Raw genomic sequence first — 18,464 nt, forward strand, 5'->3', positions numbered from 1 at the left:
AAATAAAAAGTCTATAAAAAATTTTTAAAGGGGTTGGGGTTGTGGCTCAGTAGTAGAGCGCTCACCTAGCATGTGTGAGGCCCATAAAAATAAAGTTAAAAAAAAAAAAGGATTGTGTCCAACTACAACAAAAAATAAATACTTAAAAAGAAGTTTTTAAAAACTAACTTTGGGCTTTTTTAAAATATATTTTTAGTTATAGATGGATGCAATACCTTGACTTTATTTATTTAATGTGGTGCTGACACATGCCAGGCAAACGTTCTACCACTGAGCCACAACCCCAGTCGTAACTTTGAGCTTTTTAAAGACATAATTCAAAATAAAGTAGGTTCTTTACACATGATGATAAGATAGCTGATGAAATCCAGAAACAATGACGACTTCAGGCCTGTCATTACACCAAAGCTTTTTTATTTTAATTTTTCAGTTACATAATAAATGTGTCTCCTTGGGAACCACTAATTCTGTGAAAAGTTTGGTTACATTCTAACCACTCAGCTGAAAAGTCATTTACCTCTGTAGCATTTAAAAAAGGTAACATTATATTTTCAATATATACTTTTCAGTCTGGAAAATTTCTCCTGCACTCCCCAAAATGACTCCCCAGTCAGGAAATGCAATTCTCTAAATAAACAACGTGTTTTGAATTGATTAATTTTAGACAATTTTCAAGTAATTTTAGAGCTTTGTTTTTTAATTTTTAATTTTTTTGGTACTGGAGATTGAACTCAGAGGCACTTTACCACTAAGCTACATCCCCAGCCCTTTTAATTTTTTTAAACTTTGAGTCAGGATCTTGCTAAATTGCTTAAGGCCTTGCTCAGTTGTTGAGGCTGGTCTTGAATTTGTAATCTTCTGTCTCAGCCTCCCAAGTTGCTGGGATTTTAGGTATGCCACACAGTACCTGACTTAAGGCAGTTTTGGGGGGGAGAGGGATAGATACCAGCATTGAACTCAGGGGCACTCAAACATTGAGCTGCATCCCCAGCCATTTTTTGTATTTTATTAGAGACGGTGTCTCACTGAATTGCTTAGCACCTCCCCATTGCTGAGGATAGCTTGAACTCTCAATCCTCCTGCCTCAGCCTCCTGAACGGCAGGGTTAAGGCAGTTTTTTACATATACAAATTTCCCAGATCTTAATTGTACTACTGGATGAGTGTGACAATCACATTCATGATCACCCAATTTAGATGTAGGACATTCCCATCACCACAGAAAGTTTCAAAGAAACACTGCTCTTAAGTCTTCCCCCACCTCCATCCCCATGCAAAACAACCATTTCTACCATGGCTTTCTTTTCCTTCTGTGGTAGGAAAATAGAACTGAGTACAACTTTGTAATTTAAAGCTGATAAAACAGCATTAAGAACCATAAAGTTCCATGCTGTCTGCAAGTGCTCTTAATATGCTTTAATCCTCTATCAAAAGTCCATCTGATGTGCAATAATAAACAATGAATAAGACTTTGAGCTTGGTTCACTTAGCAATTCAAGCACAATTACAACTTGCCAAAACATTGGATATTCTTATGTGGAGTCTTGATCTATTTTTTTTTTAAGTAGGTTTAAGTATGTTTTCCTCAGATGGGAAACACTAACTTCCAGCATAATGCACTACCATTCTGACATCAAAGAGCCAGAATGTACATGATTTGCAGTTGAAAATAGAGTGTATAAAATACATATATATTTATACACACACACACACACAAACCCTCAGTAATTATTTGGGGTTGAAGATGTATGTCAGATAAGCTAGCTGTTGTTTCTTTTGTTCTAGTATAATGTATTTAATTTAAAAATCTTGTACAAAGAGAAATTTGTGAGCACTCCCTTCACCCTATGATCAATTTACTTCATCAATTTTAGGTAGTTCATTTCCCCCAATTTTAGAGGTAGGCAATGATAACTTACATAGTTCTTCAAAGAAAATTATGTGAAAGGCACTTTTAGGTTCTGGTACATTTGTAAGATGCCAATGATATTAGTAATTTTAGTTATAAGCCTAAGTAACAAAATTCTGATATATAATATTAGGACCAAAAAGCCTGAGACCCAATGCAATGCAATCCCTAGTCATCTTTAACAAACATGTCCTTGTTCTCAAGAGTTATTTCTCTCTAATTACAATTCATGGTGTATGGGTATCCATCAGAGTTCAGGTTTGGGGTGCACTGCTGTGTATTTGGGTGCTAGTTCTTTGATTAGATTCACATAGTCGGTTTTCTCTGCACAAGCCCTGCACTCCTCACCCCAGCTGTGCAGTATCTGTTTCAGTTCTGCCACTCTCATTTTCTGCAGGTCCACAGATGCCAAGTCCAAGTTCTTTTCTAAATGCCAAAAAGGAAAAGCACAGTTAAAATACACAGCTCCCTAGAGTCCTGTAAAACACAAAGGCACATAGTGGTGAGTCCCCTGTGATCCAACATGGTAACAGTTCTGCTTTCCATGGAAACCAAGACACACCTAAGGAAAATGTAGTACATACAGGAGGCCCTCTCTATCTAGAAGTTCTGCATCTTTGGATTCACCTGAAAATGTTTGGTGATACAGGGGAGGTGGATAAATGCTTCTGTGTACTGACCACATACAACGTTTTCCCTATCATTATTCCCTAAACAATACAATATAACAACATTACATTACACTGTATGGTCTGTTATACTTTAAATCATCTCTATATTAAAATAATGAAATTAATACAATCTAGATGACTTAAAGTATGGGGGGGGGGTTATACAGTAGCAGAGCACTATCCTAGCATACATGTGGCCCTGGGCTTGATCCTCAGCACCATAATAAATAACAAAATAAAGTAAGTAAGTAAAAAGGAGATGTAAATAAGTTCTATGCAAACACTACACCATTTTATAAAAGAGAATTGAACATCTGAGGATTTTAGTGTCCACAAGGGGTCCTAGACCAGTCCCTGAGTATACCAAGGAAGAACTATACAAAGCGCCTAAAGAACTGTACAGTGCTTTATCTAATTTTCTTTCTCTCCCAGGGATTATAACAGCTCAAAACATGAGCCTATGTAGTTCTGTGAGGTTCTCAAGATCAGCATTTCTAAAACAAATAGCACTAAATCCTAATTGCTGTTCCTAAAGTATGGATGGCATTAGAGCAGATTATGCTAAGTGAAGTTAGCCAATCCCTAAAAAACAAATGCCGAATGTCTTCTCTGATATAAGGGGGGTGACTCAAAATGGGATAGGGAAGAAGAGCATGAGAAGAAGACTACCACTAAATAGGGAAGAGAGGTGGGAGGGAAAAAGAGGGAGAAGAGGAGTTGCACGGAAGATGGAAGGAGAACCTCATTATTATACAGAATATATATATGATGTTGTAATGAGAAAAAGAAAAAAAAAGTGTGTCACATTAGATTGGATAGAGAGAAATGGGAGAAGAGTGAAGGAGTAAGGAGGATAGGAAGGGTAGCAGAATAGAATTGACAATATGATTGATGTATGTACATTCCATGTATGTATTATATGTCAAAATTCATTCTGCTGTCATGTATGACTATAAATAAATAAATAAATAAATAATTTTTTTAAAAAGATGAAATCCATAAAGGCAGTGTCTCTTGGATGGCTTTGGTTGTAGCCAACGAAAGCAGCTAAGCATCCAGTTATGGTTCACTTTTCTTTTTTTTATTTTTTTGTAGTTATAGATGGACAGCATGCCTTTATTTTATTTGTTTATTTTCTTATGTGGTGCTAAGGATGGAACCCAGTGCCTCACAGTGTTAAGCAAGCTCTCTGCCACTTGGCTACAGACCCAGTCCACAGTTCACTTTTTATACATGACTTCAGTAAAACAGATGAGCACTATAGAGTTTTCAATAAAAATGTAAAGAAACCAAAACCTAGGGACAAAATTAGGAACATTTTCACTAATCCTTAATTATTTTGCATCTCTACTTAAACTCACCTAATGCCCCACCCTAACAGGATTAGTAAATTATCCCAGCATTCATTTGTGGTCCTTTGTGGTATACCTACTTCTCCAATGCTAGTGCTATGGTATCAGTCAACCTGGCTCCTAAAATTCTTGCCAATACTATTGTCACCAGCATCTAACTCCTCTACCAAGACTACCATCTCCCTGCTTAAAAAGAATACCTGCAGAGAACATTAAGAACTCAGCTCTCGGGGCTGGGGATGTGGCTCAAGCAGTAACGCACTCACCTGGCATGCGCGGGGCTCTGGGTTTGTTCCTCAGCACCACATAAAGATAAAATAAAGTAGTTGTGTCCACCGAAAACTAAAAACTAAATATTAAAAAAAAAAATCTCTCTCTCTCTCTCTAAAAAGAAGAACTCAGCTCTCTATTGCCATGTCCAAAAATAAGAAAAATTTAAGCTCATCTATAATAAACTCATGATTGTAATTTCCCTATCAGAAATGGGTAATTTTCCTCTTTCAAAAGGAGTCTCCTCTGCCTCTCCCCCACTGCCAAGTGTTTGCCCTGAACACGGACACAACATTCACATTTACTTATTAAGTAATTAGATCCAGCCCACGACTTTTTCAGCCTGACTTCTTTTTTAAAAATGTTTTTTTCTTTTTCTGCCTGCATAATGGAATATCACATTTTAAAACATTAAAAACCCAATAGTCATTCAGCAGTTTGTACAAAATGTCCTATAAATGAATACAAGTTTAAAAATTGGATTTTAAAGATTTTTTTTTTAATTTTTGGATGGTCATCTATACTCTGTGCTTCAGAGAACCCTTGAATCCTTAGAGTGATTCCTTGTGCTATTAAAAACAAAATATGCAAAGGCAAACATTTTTTTAGTTCAAAAACCAAATGACACCTTCCTTGAAAACATCCAACTCCACACTCATCTGGTTGTTAATTTGTGGCTGCTTTGACAGAATACCTTTGAAGTAGAAACTGTCATAAATAAGCCAACTTATTAATATTCCACAGCACAAAGTTACCTGCTCAGTCTCTTCTTTCCTGACATGAAGAATAATTTGGTACTATTGATTAATTCAAGAGAAATAGCTGAAGGAGAAAAATACTTTCCTGAAAGTGTCAGTAGCTTCTTTGATATTTTTTCTCCAGAATTTGTCATCTTGCATTAATTTTTAAAAGGGGAAACATCTTTGTGACACCCTAAAACTACAAAGAAAAAGTCAATACCAAAGTTAAAAATAGTTCATGGCTCCCGAAGGGCCTCTAGTGGCCAGTGTTACCAAAATATTAGCAAATATTCATTTTGTCTCAATATCTGATTATTTTTTTCTGTTTTCTAAGGATCCTGTAAGATCTCATGCAAATAAGAGTATTTTGGGAAAAAAACTTGTTGAATTAAAGAATCAGCACATGGTTGTCTCTTTTGTGAATATTGTTTATGTGGACTCTGTGACTCCTGCCTCCGCTTCACTACTTTGAAGCTAATAAAGAGGGTTGCCTGCCCATAATAACTACCCTGGAAGTTATGGCCTGTTTGGCAAATTGAGAAATAGTTATCTGTGGTATCTTTCAGACTTAAACCTATTTCAAGTTTGCTATGTGGCTCTGGTGCATAGGCATATTACATAGCTGTTCTGGGAAATAAGACAAATAATTGAGAGTTGGATGCTAACTACTTAGGTAGTCTATTGTTCTACATTGGGTAAGTAACATAAAACAATGACTTAAGCTGAAGAAGTGAGTCTTGATTGGTGGAATTTTAGGTGTTAAGGACAGTTGAGGGAAGAATTCTCCAGCCTTTTATTATACTTACTCAATTTACCCAAAAGGCTGGCCCAGATTCAAATCCCCAGTGTACAAATAGATCGAACTATGTGAAATTTAAAAGGCCAAGGATAATGTTTAAAATAGGGCATCTTCTTCCTTTCCTTGCTGTTTATTTTTGGGACCGCTGATAAGCTGTTTCATCATGCCAAACCTGATTTGATGTGAATAACCTATTTCCTAAAATTTAAAGCTGGTAGAATGACAGACAAGTGTAGGAAAGATAGAGTCATATGAAGAAATTAAATTATTTTATCATCTCTGAATAGGTGCAAGTTTTGTTTTATTTATTGATTTTGCAGTTCTGAGATCAAACCCAGGGTCTTATGCATGTTAGGCAAGTGCCATACCACTGAGCCACACCCCAACCCTAGATTCAAACTTTGTCTTAATATATTACCATGAGCTAAATCACCATAAGTAGCTACTCTCTTGTATTTTGAAATTTTCCTTGACAGACATGGCTGATATTGCCTTGGTAAATTAGGAATTTAAACTTTGCTCATTGGATTGGCAGTTTCACCCAAAGACTGATTATGCCAGGACTATTTATTTCTCTTCCCTCAAAGGAGCTCAGAGGGTACAAGATACCATTTATCAGCCCAGAAACCTATCAGTGAGTGGAGAATTCCTTTGCTTCTAATTCTGACTTTTTAAAAAACATGTCCCTGTGTTTTGAGGTTTGGCAATACAATCAGACATATTGGAAAAAGCACTTGTCTTGTGATACCATATTTCAGCTCACAGATCTGGCTGTCCATTTTCTTCAGCTTCTCACATATCTTCATTGCAGGCATATGTACACTCATGGGGCGTGTGACTTCACTTAGGATTTTGGTGGCAGCATCTTTTGTGGCTCCTAGATAATAGCACTGTTGATAATGAAGAGAATTTAGCATCCTGGGCAATGAAAAAAGCAAGTAATCCATTATAGAAAGGGGAGAAAAAGGTTAACCTAGTTTTCATGGTCCAGCTATTAAATTTTAACCCCTACTAAGAAAACAAGTGACTCCACTCTCATGATCATCCTACTTAGAAGCACCTTACTACACGCTCAATGTGGAAAGACTGGTGAGAAAAGCTCACACTTACTAAGTGTTTTCTTTGTACAAGGGCTGCATTAACTTATTTACCTTTCATAACAATCCTGTGAAGCAAGAACTATTATTATCCCCACATTTTACCCAAAAAATCCAAGGCTGCACAGCCAGCAAGTAGAAGAGTCAGAATTATAAAATCCAGCACCCTGGCTGTCATCATGCAATACTTCCTTTCAAGCTACCCGACTTAAGAATTTTATGTGCAGAGCTAAGAATGTAGCTCAGAGGCCTAGCATACACAAGGCCTTGGGTTCGATCCCCAGTATTGCAGGAAGAAAAAAGGAAAAAGAAAAATTTACATATAAAAATATAAAACTTACTGGCACAAATAAATGACAAAAATTTCATGATGTATTGGTAGTTAAGTGGTCAAAAATGCAGATTAAACTGACAAATTCAACATGAACATTTTAGGGAAGAATAAATTGGTATAAAATTGTCCTTAGTTATGTAGAACACTATATTGAAATAAGCTATATGTGTAAACCCAGGAAACACCATCTAAATGCCATAACAAGAAAATATAAACACTTCATTAATTATGTATTGATAATAGTATAAAATGTTTTGATAGGTTTGAGTAGTTGTCTTGGTAAGAAATGGAAAGTCTACCCACTCTTAACTCAGGACAGTAAGTTCTTATTAGGAATTCATTCTTACAATTTCATTTAAGAAAATATACAATTGTTAGCCCATTGTTTACTCAGAAAGACAAATAAAATAATATATTCTGGATGAAAATACATAGATCATTTTTTTAGAAGACTGACTTCCTCTTGCTGTCCACAAGGAATGTGCTTCAAGTAGAACATCAAGTCCAGGTGAGCAATGAAACTAGTTACAGCTTTCTTTAAGCACATGGGAAAAATTAAAGGTGAAAATTTAACATACCAGGCGGTTTTCTTTTCCTTTGGTATCCAAGCAAAAGCTGATTAATTCGTTTTCTATAGTGTCCAGTGAAAAATGAACTCCTTTGGCTATCAAGTAGTTATAGAATCGGTTCAAGAATTCTTTACACACTAGAAGGAATGAAGAAATATGTTTGTATGCGTGACTTACCACAACCATTCCCAGTAAGTACCTGACCCACTCATCAAATAAAAAATAGGTATGGTTCATTGCCTTGTGACGATGTTCTAAGTTCTAAGAATGATTTGGGGCCTATTATAAAGTTTAATTGCAGTGGATACATGAGCTGAGTGAATTAATTTATCAACCAATCTTTGAAATCAAGTTCCACCTAAAATGAGAACAATTTTTTATAAACTTTGACTAATCCTAAAATAAAACAGTTTTACATAGAATATGATCTTCTGATAGTTTAGTTTTAAGTGCAGAGAAAATCCTCTGAAGGCTACTGAATGAAACCCCTTGGTAGTCGGCATAAATCTGTATATTCCACCAACAGGGGCTAAAGTCAAAACCCAATTGAACAGTCATATTCAGTCTCAGTTGTCTAAAGCCAGTGGAAGAGATAGAGTTCAGGAGGGGAGCTGACATTAACAACCAACACAGTTAATATCTGGCAGGTGCTGGCAGGTTCTGGCAGGTGCTGGTAGGTACCAGCCCTATTCTAAGCATTGCATTTTAGCCCATTCAAGCGTCACAACAAAGTTATGATGTAGATATGTTATTATCCTCTTTTTACAGATAAAAGAAACTGAGTCCAAGAGAGGTTACCTAACTTGCCCAGTAAGGGAGGAGAGGGCATTAGATCCCAGGTGGTCTGACTCAGGGTATACATGCTTACTCATCAGGTTAACCCACTGTGGGAGGAAGTTGCTTTCCCAAGTGAGCAGACATCTGGGCCAAGCAAGCTAGGAATGAAACAGAAGCCAGAAGCTCGTCCTGGTAAATGGTGGTCCTGATATTAGAGAATTCTAGGGGAACAAATTAAGGGAAAATGGAGGGCTTTAGTTCTCTCTCTCTCTCTCTCTCTCTCTTTGGCGAGGGGAGTACCAGGAATTGAACTCAGTCACTCAGCCACTAAGCCACATCCCCAGCCCTATTTTGTATTTTATTTATTCTTCTTGAATCCCTGTACTGAGACCTGTATCTACCTAATAAACAAGGAAGAATCTATCATTCTAAAATTACGCACTAGATACCTCAAGTAGTTTAATTTTGTTTAAAGAAAGCTGTTTGATTAAATTCATTTATTCACTTAAACAGTATTGAGTTCAAGTGCTGAGGGAGAGCTAGTAAAGGATGAACTTCAGGAAGAAGGAGATAGAATCCAATAAGGAAGATCAAGTTGTAGTATAGTGTTGTAATGATAAGAGAAAATGGCAAATGTGTGAAGATGTAAATAAGGATTAAGTATATAAAACAAAAATAATAAACCTATAATAATGAAAACATAAAGCAAAACCAAATACAGTATAATCATAAAACATAAGATGAGAAATGAAGAATTCAATTTAAACTTCGTAAGGAGTTTTATTATCTAGGAGTATAGAGAAATATTACCAAATCATATTCATTTTTAGCCATCTAAGTATGATAAAAGTGTAAGGGTAATAACAAAAAATATATAGATTACTTCTAATGCAGTAGAATTAGAAGAAAGGACTTAAAATTTTTTTTTAAACTGTATCAGTTTATTAGAGGCAGGAAAGAGCAAAACAGAAGCAAAGAAAAAGCACAATACATTTTAAAAACTCACAAAATTAAAGAAATAAATCCAAAAGTATCATTAATTACAATATGTGTAAATATACTAAACTTGCAGTTATAGAACAGGGTTTTTCAGGTTGAAATTTTTAAAATTCAACTAAATGCTGTTGAATTTTCAATCACAGAAAGACAAAATTCATATGATTCCACTTATCTTAGACACCTAGAGAAGTCAAATGAATGGAAACAGGAAGTAGAATGAATGGTGGCTGCCAGGGGTGGGGATGGGGGTGTAGAATTTCAATTTTTACAAATGAAAAGAGTTAGGGTGCTGGATGGTAATGATGTTTGCCCAACAGTATGAAAGTACTTAATACCACTAAACTGGGGATTTAAAAATAAGGCAGTAAATTTTATATTTCACAATAAAAATGTTTTTTTTTTTTTTGTTTGTTTTTTTTTAAGTATAAGGCTACAAAAAGGGTCAAAACAACAACACAATAAAAGTAAGTGAAGAACCAGAGACAGTGGCACAGGCCTGTAATTCCAGTGACTAGAAAGCCTGAGGCAAGAGGATTGCAAGTTCAAAGCCAGCCTTGGCAATTTAGCAAGGCCCTAAGCAACTCAGTAAGACCCTGTCTCTCAATAAAATATAAAAATGGATGGGGATGTCGCTCAGTGGTTAAGAGCCCCTGAGTTATATCCCCACTACCGATAAATAAATAAATAATAAAGATGGAGTCTTTCTTAAAAAAAATAAAATAAAATAAGAGCTTTAAAAATAAAAGGTTATACCAGACAAATTCTAACCCCAAACTATATAAAGCTTTATTAGGCACAATAAAAAGGATTTTTGAAGTAGAACATAGACAATAGCATGGCTTGACAATGTGGAAAATCCTGGCAGAATTGTAAGAACAAATCAGAGGCGTCATAGCCATGGTGGATGGTTGAGCAGCCTCAACTGATCAAATGAACCAAAAAGCAGTCAGAGCCCATTATGTACGGATACACACATTTGTAGTAAAAGTCCTAAAAAAAAAAAAATGAATAGGAAAGTTAAGGGGGAAAAATGGAGTTATTTGCAACTAATAGTTTATTTTTTAATCAATTTATTTAATTCAGAGAAAGAATGGTAGCAAATATTAAAATATTAATATTTAATCTAGATGCTAGTACAATTGTGTAAAATTTTTCAGTGTGTTTGGAATAATTCCTAGTTTATTTTGAAAACTCACCATAACTTTGATTACTGCAAAAATCCCCAACATGCTTACAATATTAATAAAAACTTGAATTGAAAGTTTTAAAGTGAAATCACAGTTCAGTCTGTTAATTGTTAGCCAGAGCCCAAAAGGAGAAAGCAGTATTTGAAAATATAATAATGCCACCTGCAGGAAAAGAGCTACAATTTTGTCCAAAAGTTATGACAAAATGCTTAAAATCAGTTTCATAGAATCATTACAACTATCAGTGGGCTATTCATTATTTTCATCAGTTCCATCCTTAACTTTTAGAACTAAAGCCAGATCCCCATTATTGACTCCAGCTTGATTTGGAGGAGGACAAAATACCAGATTAGTCTTGGTGGTACCAGGACTAAGGGGGCATTGCATCCTAAAAATAGGATACATATTATAATAATGAGTTAAGGTTTTTCAAGAACATTCAGAACTTGAATGATTTGGATACTGCTTCTTTGTTCCAATTTTATTTGTAATGCTTTCCTAAATAAATGAGCCCGATACTGCACTCAGAATGCAATATGTTATTGATTGAGTACCTGAACTTCAAAACCTAGCTCTACTACTTTATAACTCTGTGACTCTGACTTTTCGTTATTGAACGTAGCTCAGTGGTAGAGTGTTTGCCTAATATGTGCAAGGCCTTTGATGCTCCCCAGCAACAAAAAGGAAGAGAGAGAGAGAGAGACCGAAAGAAAAAATTACAAAAAACTCATGTATCAATCTACTAGCCATCTGTTTTGAGATAGGTTGGCTCTCAAGGAGAGAGAAGAGACCCTTTCTAGGTGGAGTCTTGGCTCTATAAGCATGATCAGCTATGCCTGTCTCATTAGTTAGATGAATAAAACCTCCAGTGTATGCTTGTATCAGATTAACTAGAACAAAAGCATAATAAATTTAAATGTCACCAGATTCAAAGCCCTATACAATGCACCCATATCTGATTTATGGATAGAATGCTTAACAAAGAAACATTGTGAACCCCAAATATCAAATATTTGATTTTTATGAAAGCTTTCTTAGAAATCTACATTTTTCTTCCTAGGAAAATCCTATATATATTCAGAAAGTTCAACCCGGGGTGCATTGCTTGTCTCTTCTCTGAGAGGTGAGTGGAATCCACAACCTGCCTTTAGGGTGTGCATATTTTTTCTTTGCTGTCTAAAAATTTTTTGCTTGTGCTTTGCTTTCTATGCATTCCAAAATTGATTTCAGAGCTAAGTCAAGAATCTTTCTGTACAGAGTGAGTCCCACTCACTTGGAGGTAGGACCACTTTGAAGGTAGTCAGTCTTTTTCCTCTAGCTGTTTTAAAGATTTTTCTTTTCTTTTGTGTTGTACAATTTCCTTTTGATGTGATTAGATGTGGAATTATTTTATTTATACTGTTTGAATATATTCAACTTCCATCTCCTCTATTGTGTCTTCTAAAAAGCCAGTTAACATGTTAGAAATTTTCTCTTTATTTTATTGTACTTTTATCCCTATTTCCTATTTTTATCTTTTCACCTCTCAGTGATTCAGTCTTGATAATATATTTAGATCTAATAATAATTCACTAATTCTCTAATTCACTAATTCTCTCACATGTAATAAATCTGCTGTTAAATCATATCAATTTTATTTATAGAGGTCTATTTGGTTTTCCTCCAAAATTATTGGATGTTTTTAGCACCTCCTGCCCTTTATTGATATTTCAATCTCTTTATTTCTTTAAACATAAAAATCTAATCTTATCTTCCATACCTGATAATTACCATATCTAAAAACTTCTCAAATATGCTCTTCTGTCTCTTGTCTCAGCGGCTATCACTTGTGCTGCCCTTCTCCCTGCAGGAGACTTCAGTGAGAGCCTGATGCTGGGAAAAGCCAATCACAGATCCCGTGAGCACAGGATCATGAAGGCAAACCCCTAGTACTCCACAGTGTGCTGCGTTGCTCAACTATGTTTGGTGGGTAAGGTGTATTAAATACATTTTTGAGTTAATGACAGTATCAACTCATAATGGTCTTATTTGGAATGTAATCCCATCGTAAGTTAAGGAGTGCTCTACCCACATATACATATTTTCTATTGATCCTATTTCTCTGGAGAACCCTAATACAACATCCAACTGCAAACAGTGAAAAAGCAACTGGATATACAGTCATCCATCACTTAATGATAGGAATACATTCGGAGAAATTAGTTCTTCAGTGATTTCATTGTTGTGGGAACATCACAGAGGGTATTTACCCAAACCCTGATAGTTTGCAAAACTGGAAGTTGCTCTAGCTATTTGGTTATAGCCTAGGCTACAAGCCAGTAGGCTCTGTTATGGTACTAAATACTAAGAAAGTCCAACACAAACATGGGTATTTGTGTAAACGTATTTAAGCATAGAAAAGGTATAGTAAAATTGTGGTATAAAAGATTTTGGGGCTGGGGCTGTAGCTCAGTGGTAGAGCGCTTGCCTTGCACATATAAGGCACTGAGTTCAATCCTCAGGACCACATAAAAATAAATAAACAAAGATATGGTGTCCATCTACAACTAAAAACATATTTAAAACAAAAAGATTTGGGGCTGGGGTTGTGGCTCAGTGGTAGAGCACTCACCTAACACGTGCAAGGTTCTGGGTTCAATCTTCAGCACCACATAATAATAATAATAATAAAATAAGGGTATTGTGTTCTATATATATTTTTTAATATAAAGAAAGATTTGGGAAAAAATGGTTCACCTACATAGAAGTTTGCAGGACTGGAAGTTGCTCTGAGTTAGTGAGTAAAAGGTGAGTGAAGGACATCCTAGAACATCACTGTACCCTACTGTCGGCTTTGTAAATACCATACATTTAGACTATATTAAATTTCCTTTCTTCAGTAATAAAATAACCTTAGTTCACTATGATTTTTTAAAAACTATTTGACTCTTTGTAATAACACTTAAGTGTAAAACACATACATATTGTACAGCTGTACAAAAATACTTTCTTTAAATCCCTTATTCTACAAGATTTAATTTGGTTAATTTTCTTTTTACTTTTTAAAATTATTTCATTAAAAACTAAGACACACATACACACATCAGCCTAGGTCTACACAGGCTCAGGATCATCAATATCATTGTCTTCTACCTTCACTTCTTTTCCTACAAGAAGGTTTTCAGGGGCCATGACACACATGGAGCTGCCACCTCCTTTGATAACAGTGACTTCTGGAATCCCTCCTAAAAGACCTGCCTGAGGCTGTTTCATAAATAGAAAAAGTACTCTCTAAAATAATGATAAAAAGTAAAATATAGTAAATACATAAATCAGCAACATAGTCATTTATTATCATCAAGTATTATGTATTGTACATAATTGGATGTGCTATACTTTTATATGACTGTCAGTGCAGTAAGTTTGTTTACCCCAGAATCACCACAGACTTGTGAGTAACGCCAGGTACTATGATGTCACTGTACCTAGGAATTTCCCAGTTCCATTATAATTTTATGGAACCATCCTCATATGTGCAGTTTGTTGCTGACTCAAACATTCTGATGTGGCACATGACTATAAATCTGGAGATCAGGGTTAAAGTTTAGGATGATATGTAAATTTATGTTACCAACATTCAAACAATATTCTTGAGACTAGAGAGTAAGGGGAAATGGACAAGAGACATAGTCCGAGGCCTCATTCTTATGAAACTCCAATGTTTAGAAAATGGGACACAACTTGGGAAGCTGAGGCAGGAGGATTGCAAATTTGAGGCCAGCTTCAGCAACTTTGTGAGACCCTGTCTCAAAATAAAAAAATAAAAAGAACTGGGATTCAGCTCATGGTAAAATGCCCTGGGGTTCAATTCCTAACCCCCCCCCCCCAAAAAAAAGAGAGAGAGAGAGAGAGAGAGAGAAATTGAGAAGATGGGAAAGCACCAGAAAGACTGAAAGGACCAAGTAGTGAGTCAGGATGAAAACCAAAGGGTCAGTGTTATTATCATCAAGTATTATGTACTGTACATAACTGTATGTGCTATACTTTTATATGACTGGCAATGCAGTAAGTGCAGTAAATTTGTTTGTCAGGAATTCTAACATGTGCTTTTTTAAATACACAACAACAGTGGAATGCATGACAATCCTTATTACACATATATAGCACAATTTTTCGTGTCTCTGTACATAAAGTATGTTCACGGCAAATTATGCCGTTATACATGTACTTTTTTTTTTTTTCATTTAACGAACCAAGATACACCAAAGTTTGTCACAGCACAGATGTGTACATTTTTTTAACAAACTGAGTGTGGGTCCTATGCCATGCACCACAGTAGCTGATGGAAACGCTCTGGTGAGAGGCAAGTCTTGACTTTTTAAGAGGGCACAGTTACTTGGAGGAAACCCAATTAGTGAACCACATGAGCAGGCTACTAGATACTATGGAAAACAAAGAAGATGATGCCTGGTGGAAACTGGGAAACCAGTAAAGGACATTAAACAAGTAGGAACACGATGACACTGCTAGGGAACTAGACAGGAGGAAAAAGGTGGTGGAAACAGATGGGATTGTTTTGGAACCCAGGGAGGAGAATGGAGCCGTCCATCAAGAGGTCAAGCCCATGGACAAAATGACTGGTGGGCTGCAAGGGACAAGGGAAAAAGAGAAGTCTAGAATTCAGACCACTTAGTCAGGGACATGACTCACGCTGACACTGTAAGCAAAACAGGGATGGGGTAGGAGAAGGTGGCAAGATGACCACCTTAGCTTTTGACCGTGTTCTTTTGAAGTATGCAGTTGTTCAGTAGTCCAGTGACTGCAAGGTCGGAACTCTAGGAAAAAATGTGGATTGGAGAGGGAGATTTACACTTTATCATACTGAAAGTTCAGTCTTAGCCAGTCATCTGGTTTCTCAAGGAAAGCCAGAAATCTGAATTTTTTAAATGGAAAATCTCCCAGTTTTAAAATGTAGCCAATCAAATAAAAACAAGAACAACTGTGAACTCTATGTCCAAGGTGGTTCACAAACATGTGATTTTGCATTTTAATAATATATACTGAAGAGAAATTAAGTGGCTAATAAAAAAAGACTCATAAGTAGTAATAGAGCTAGAACTAGATCTTGAATCTAGATCTTGTTACAAAATATTTCTTTCCTTTGTGATTTTGATTACACTGAAGAGTGTGTAGACTGAGAAGAGAGAAGGGCAGAGAGCAGAACTCCAGACAATTTTAATGTTTAAGCCATTTCTAGAGGATTAAGCGCCCAGAAAGACACTTTAAACAAGTAGGCACAAAGATAAGAAGTAAAGATGAGTGAAAAAGCAGAATCTAGACCATAAAGACTTTCTGAATGGGGAAGAAGTCAATGGTGTCACATGCCACAGAGAAGTCTAAGTTCATTCCTTGGACTTAAGTAGAATATCCTCACCATGATCACCTAGTAGGTCAGTAACTTAAAAGTTCATGGCATATTGCTAAAATAGCCTCAAACAATCACATTCTTTTGTTTGTTTATTAAAAGTAATCCCATAAGTGAATCTATAATTATTTCAAAATAAGTTTTTAAAACAATCCTATAGTAGTAATCATGTTTTAAAAGAGATCTGGAAACATTTGTTTTCCAATAAGCCCTACATTATCTAAATGTAGGATCACAAACTTAAATATCTACAGGGACCAGGTAAGAAAAATGAAAGAGAGAATAAGAATTCAGGGGAAAAAAACCTTCAAAAATCTGTAGAACACACGTCCTTCCTAAAAAGAACAGCCATAGTCAGTTCTCAATACATGGCCATTTGGGACAATCTTGCCAGGTCATCTGGTTTTTTGTAGGGGGTACTGGGGATTAAACTCAAGGGCACTTGACCACTGAGCCACATCCCCAGCCCTAGTTTGTATTTTATTTAGAGACAGGGTCCCACTGAGTTGCTTAGCACCCCACTTTTGCTGAGGCTGGCTTTGAACTACTCCTGCCTCAACCTTCTGAGCGGCTGAGATCACAAGTGTGTGCCACCATGCCCAGGTAGGTCATCTGGTTTTTCAAGAAAAGTCAGAAAACCTGAAAATATTTTATATAAAACCTACCAATTTTAAAATGTAGCAAAGTAAGTTTTTTACAGGATTCTTTGTGAATCCTGTAAAATTTCTTTTAAGTTCACATAAGAGAAATCCATCAATAGGTCCAAGATGGTTTTATGTTTGCTCTATTAAACATACTATGATATAGCATTTTAATCTTATACACTGAAGGGAAATTAAGTGGTTAATAAGAGGCTTATAACTCAGTGAAACAAATATCTTTAGAATGAAGTTTTTAAGATAACATCATGTAGATATGCAAATTTCTAGAGAAAAGTTTAATTATTGCTGGTAGAAAGCTAGACTCCAATTATTAAGATTTTATTTACTTATAATATAGACTATACTCATCCATCTATGCAACATATATTGTGAACTTACTGTCAGTGAATAGTCTCAAGCTTAGAAGACATACATTTAAAGTAATAATCTCAATAAATCCTGGAGGTAAGTGCTACAGTTAATCATGAGGAAGGGGTTAGCATAGCTAATTATCTTTGTTCTTATTAACAGCCTCTAACGTGGAGTATGCTGATTTTGCAAAAACCAGATATGATAGCTTCAAAGTCAGAGAGTTTGGTGGGACATAGATCCAGGTGTTTGGGCTGCAAGTCCATAACTAAGAAACAGAACAAAAAAAGGAGTCGTTTTTTTTTTAATCTTCTTTTTCTTCTTTTTTTTGGGGGTGGGGGTGGGGGGGTACCAGGAATTTAATTCAGGGGCTCTAAACCACTGAGCCACATCCCCAGCCCTATTTTGAATTTTATTTAGAGACAGGGTCTCACTGAGTTGCTTAGCGCCTCGCTGTTGCTGTGTATCTTCTCTTTCTCAAGAAGTTAATACACTCCTTTGTGCATGCCTTTGTAAAGCAACGTTTACTTATATAAAGTTCTAGGTAATGTTAGCTATGTTCTCTGAGTTACACCATTCCAACTCATGTCATGTTTTATTTTTCTTTTGGGAGTCACAAACTAGTTTGAACTTGAAAGACGTTTTGTGTTGCAGAGAGAGGCATGTTGGTTAGAAGCAAGAGAATCGGTTTGGCGCCAGGGTCATCAGAATCTAGCAGCGTTTGCATAAAACCTAATCCAAATCCCAACCCACCAGTCTTTACTGCGGCTATTTAGTATTCTCAGCAAAACCAGAACGTGGCCTCAAGGTGTCATTGGGCTTGGCTCAAGCTTTTGCCTACAGTTTGGCTAAGGAGTTCTGAAATTAAGAACAGGGCCTGTATTTACTGGGAGAAATGTTATTTACAGTCGGGGCCTGAGGAAGCCAAAGCCGACAACAGCAGAGCTGCAGCGCGGTGCCGCCGCCATGCAAGCAGGTCACACACCGCTCACCTTCACAGTCAGTCTCCGGCCGTCCCCACGCCTGCTGGCCCTGGGCCGGCACCGGGTTCGAGACCCAAAGCCCAGCACAAAATGCCATCACGGCAGCGGGGCTAGCGCACCGCATGCTGAACCAGCAGCTCTAATCGCCTCTACCACTCGCTCGTTGCCGAACGTTTCTACAGGACCTCCAGAAGAGACTGGAAAGAATCTGCCCAGAGTTGCTAGGACAAAAGACGCAACTCGATACAGAGTTTCTATTGGCTCTTGTGAAAGGCACAAGAAAGGGGGAGGAGCTGAGGACCCTCTTCCTGTCCCTGACCAGTTTACGCGTGCGCACTATCGCACGCGCTGTGCGGCTCGGGGG

At 36.6% G+C, this 18,464-nt stretch overlaps 1 protein-coding gene across 1 annotated transcript; it reads right to left on the reverse strand.

Moving 5' to 3' along the window:
* Window positions 1–397: 397 nt before the first annotated feature.
* Cdnf (cerebral dopamine neurotrophic factor) lies at window positions 398–18,324 on the reverse strand. The gene is made up of 4 exons (XM_046448350.2): window positions 18,110–18,324; window positions 7,750–7,877; window positions 6,489–6,630; window positions 398–2,334 (listed from the first exon to the last, which is right to left on the reverse strand). Exons 1-4 carry the CDS (start codon window positions 18,222–18,224, stop codon window positions 2,156–2,158), a joined length of 564 nt encoding a protein of 187 aa, XP_046304306.1. The 5' UTR covers window positions 18,225–18,324; the 3' UTR covers window positions 398–2,155.
* Window positions 18,325–18,464: the final 140 nt, after the last annotated feature.

The sequence above is a fragment of the Marmota monax genome, unplaced genomic scaffold (assembly GCF_021218885.2).
Source record: "Marmota monax isolate L192 unplaced genomic scaffold, Marmota_monax_Labrador192_F-V1.1 WCK01_AAM20220418_F8-fsc00066, whole genome shotgun sequence".
NCBI lineage: Eukaryota > Metazoa > Chordata > Mammalia > Rodentia > Sciuridae > Marmota > Marmota monax.

Coding starts and splice junctions, on each gene's coding strand:
- Cdnf (XM_046448350.2), bottom strand. CDS start 18,224: ATGCGGTGCGCTAGCCCCGCTGCCGTGATGGCATTTTGTGCTGGGCTT. Junction 7,878..18,109: donor GCCGGAGACTGACTGTGAAG/GTGAGCGGTGTG, acceptor CATTCCTTCTAG/TGTGTAAAGAATTCTTGAAC. Junction 2,335..6,488: donor GATCTGTGAGCTGAAATATG/GTATCACAAGAC, acceptor TTTGGCATTTAG/AAAAGAACTTGGACTTGGCA.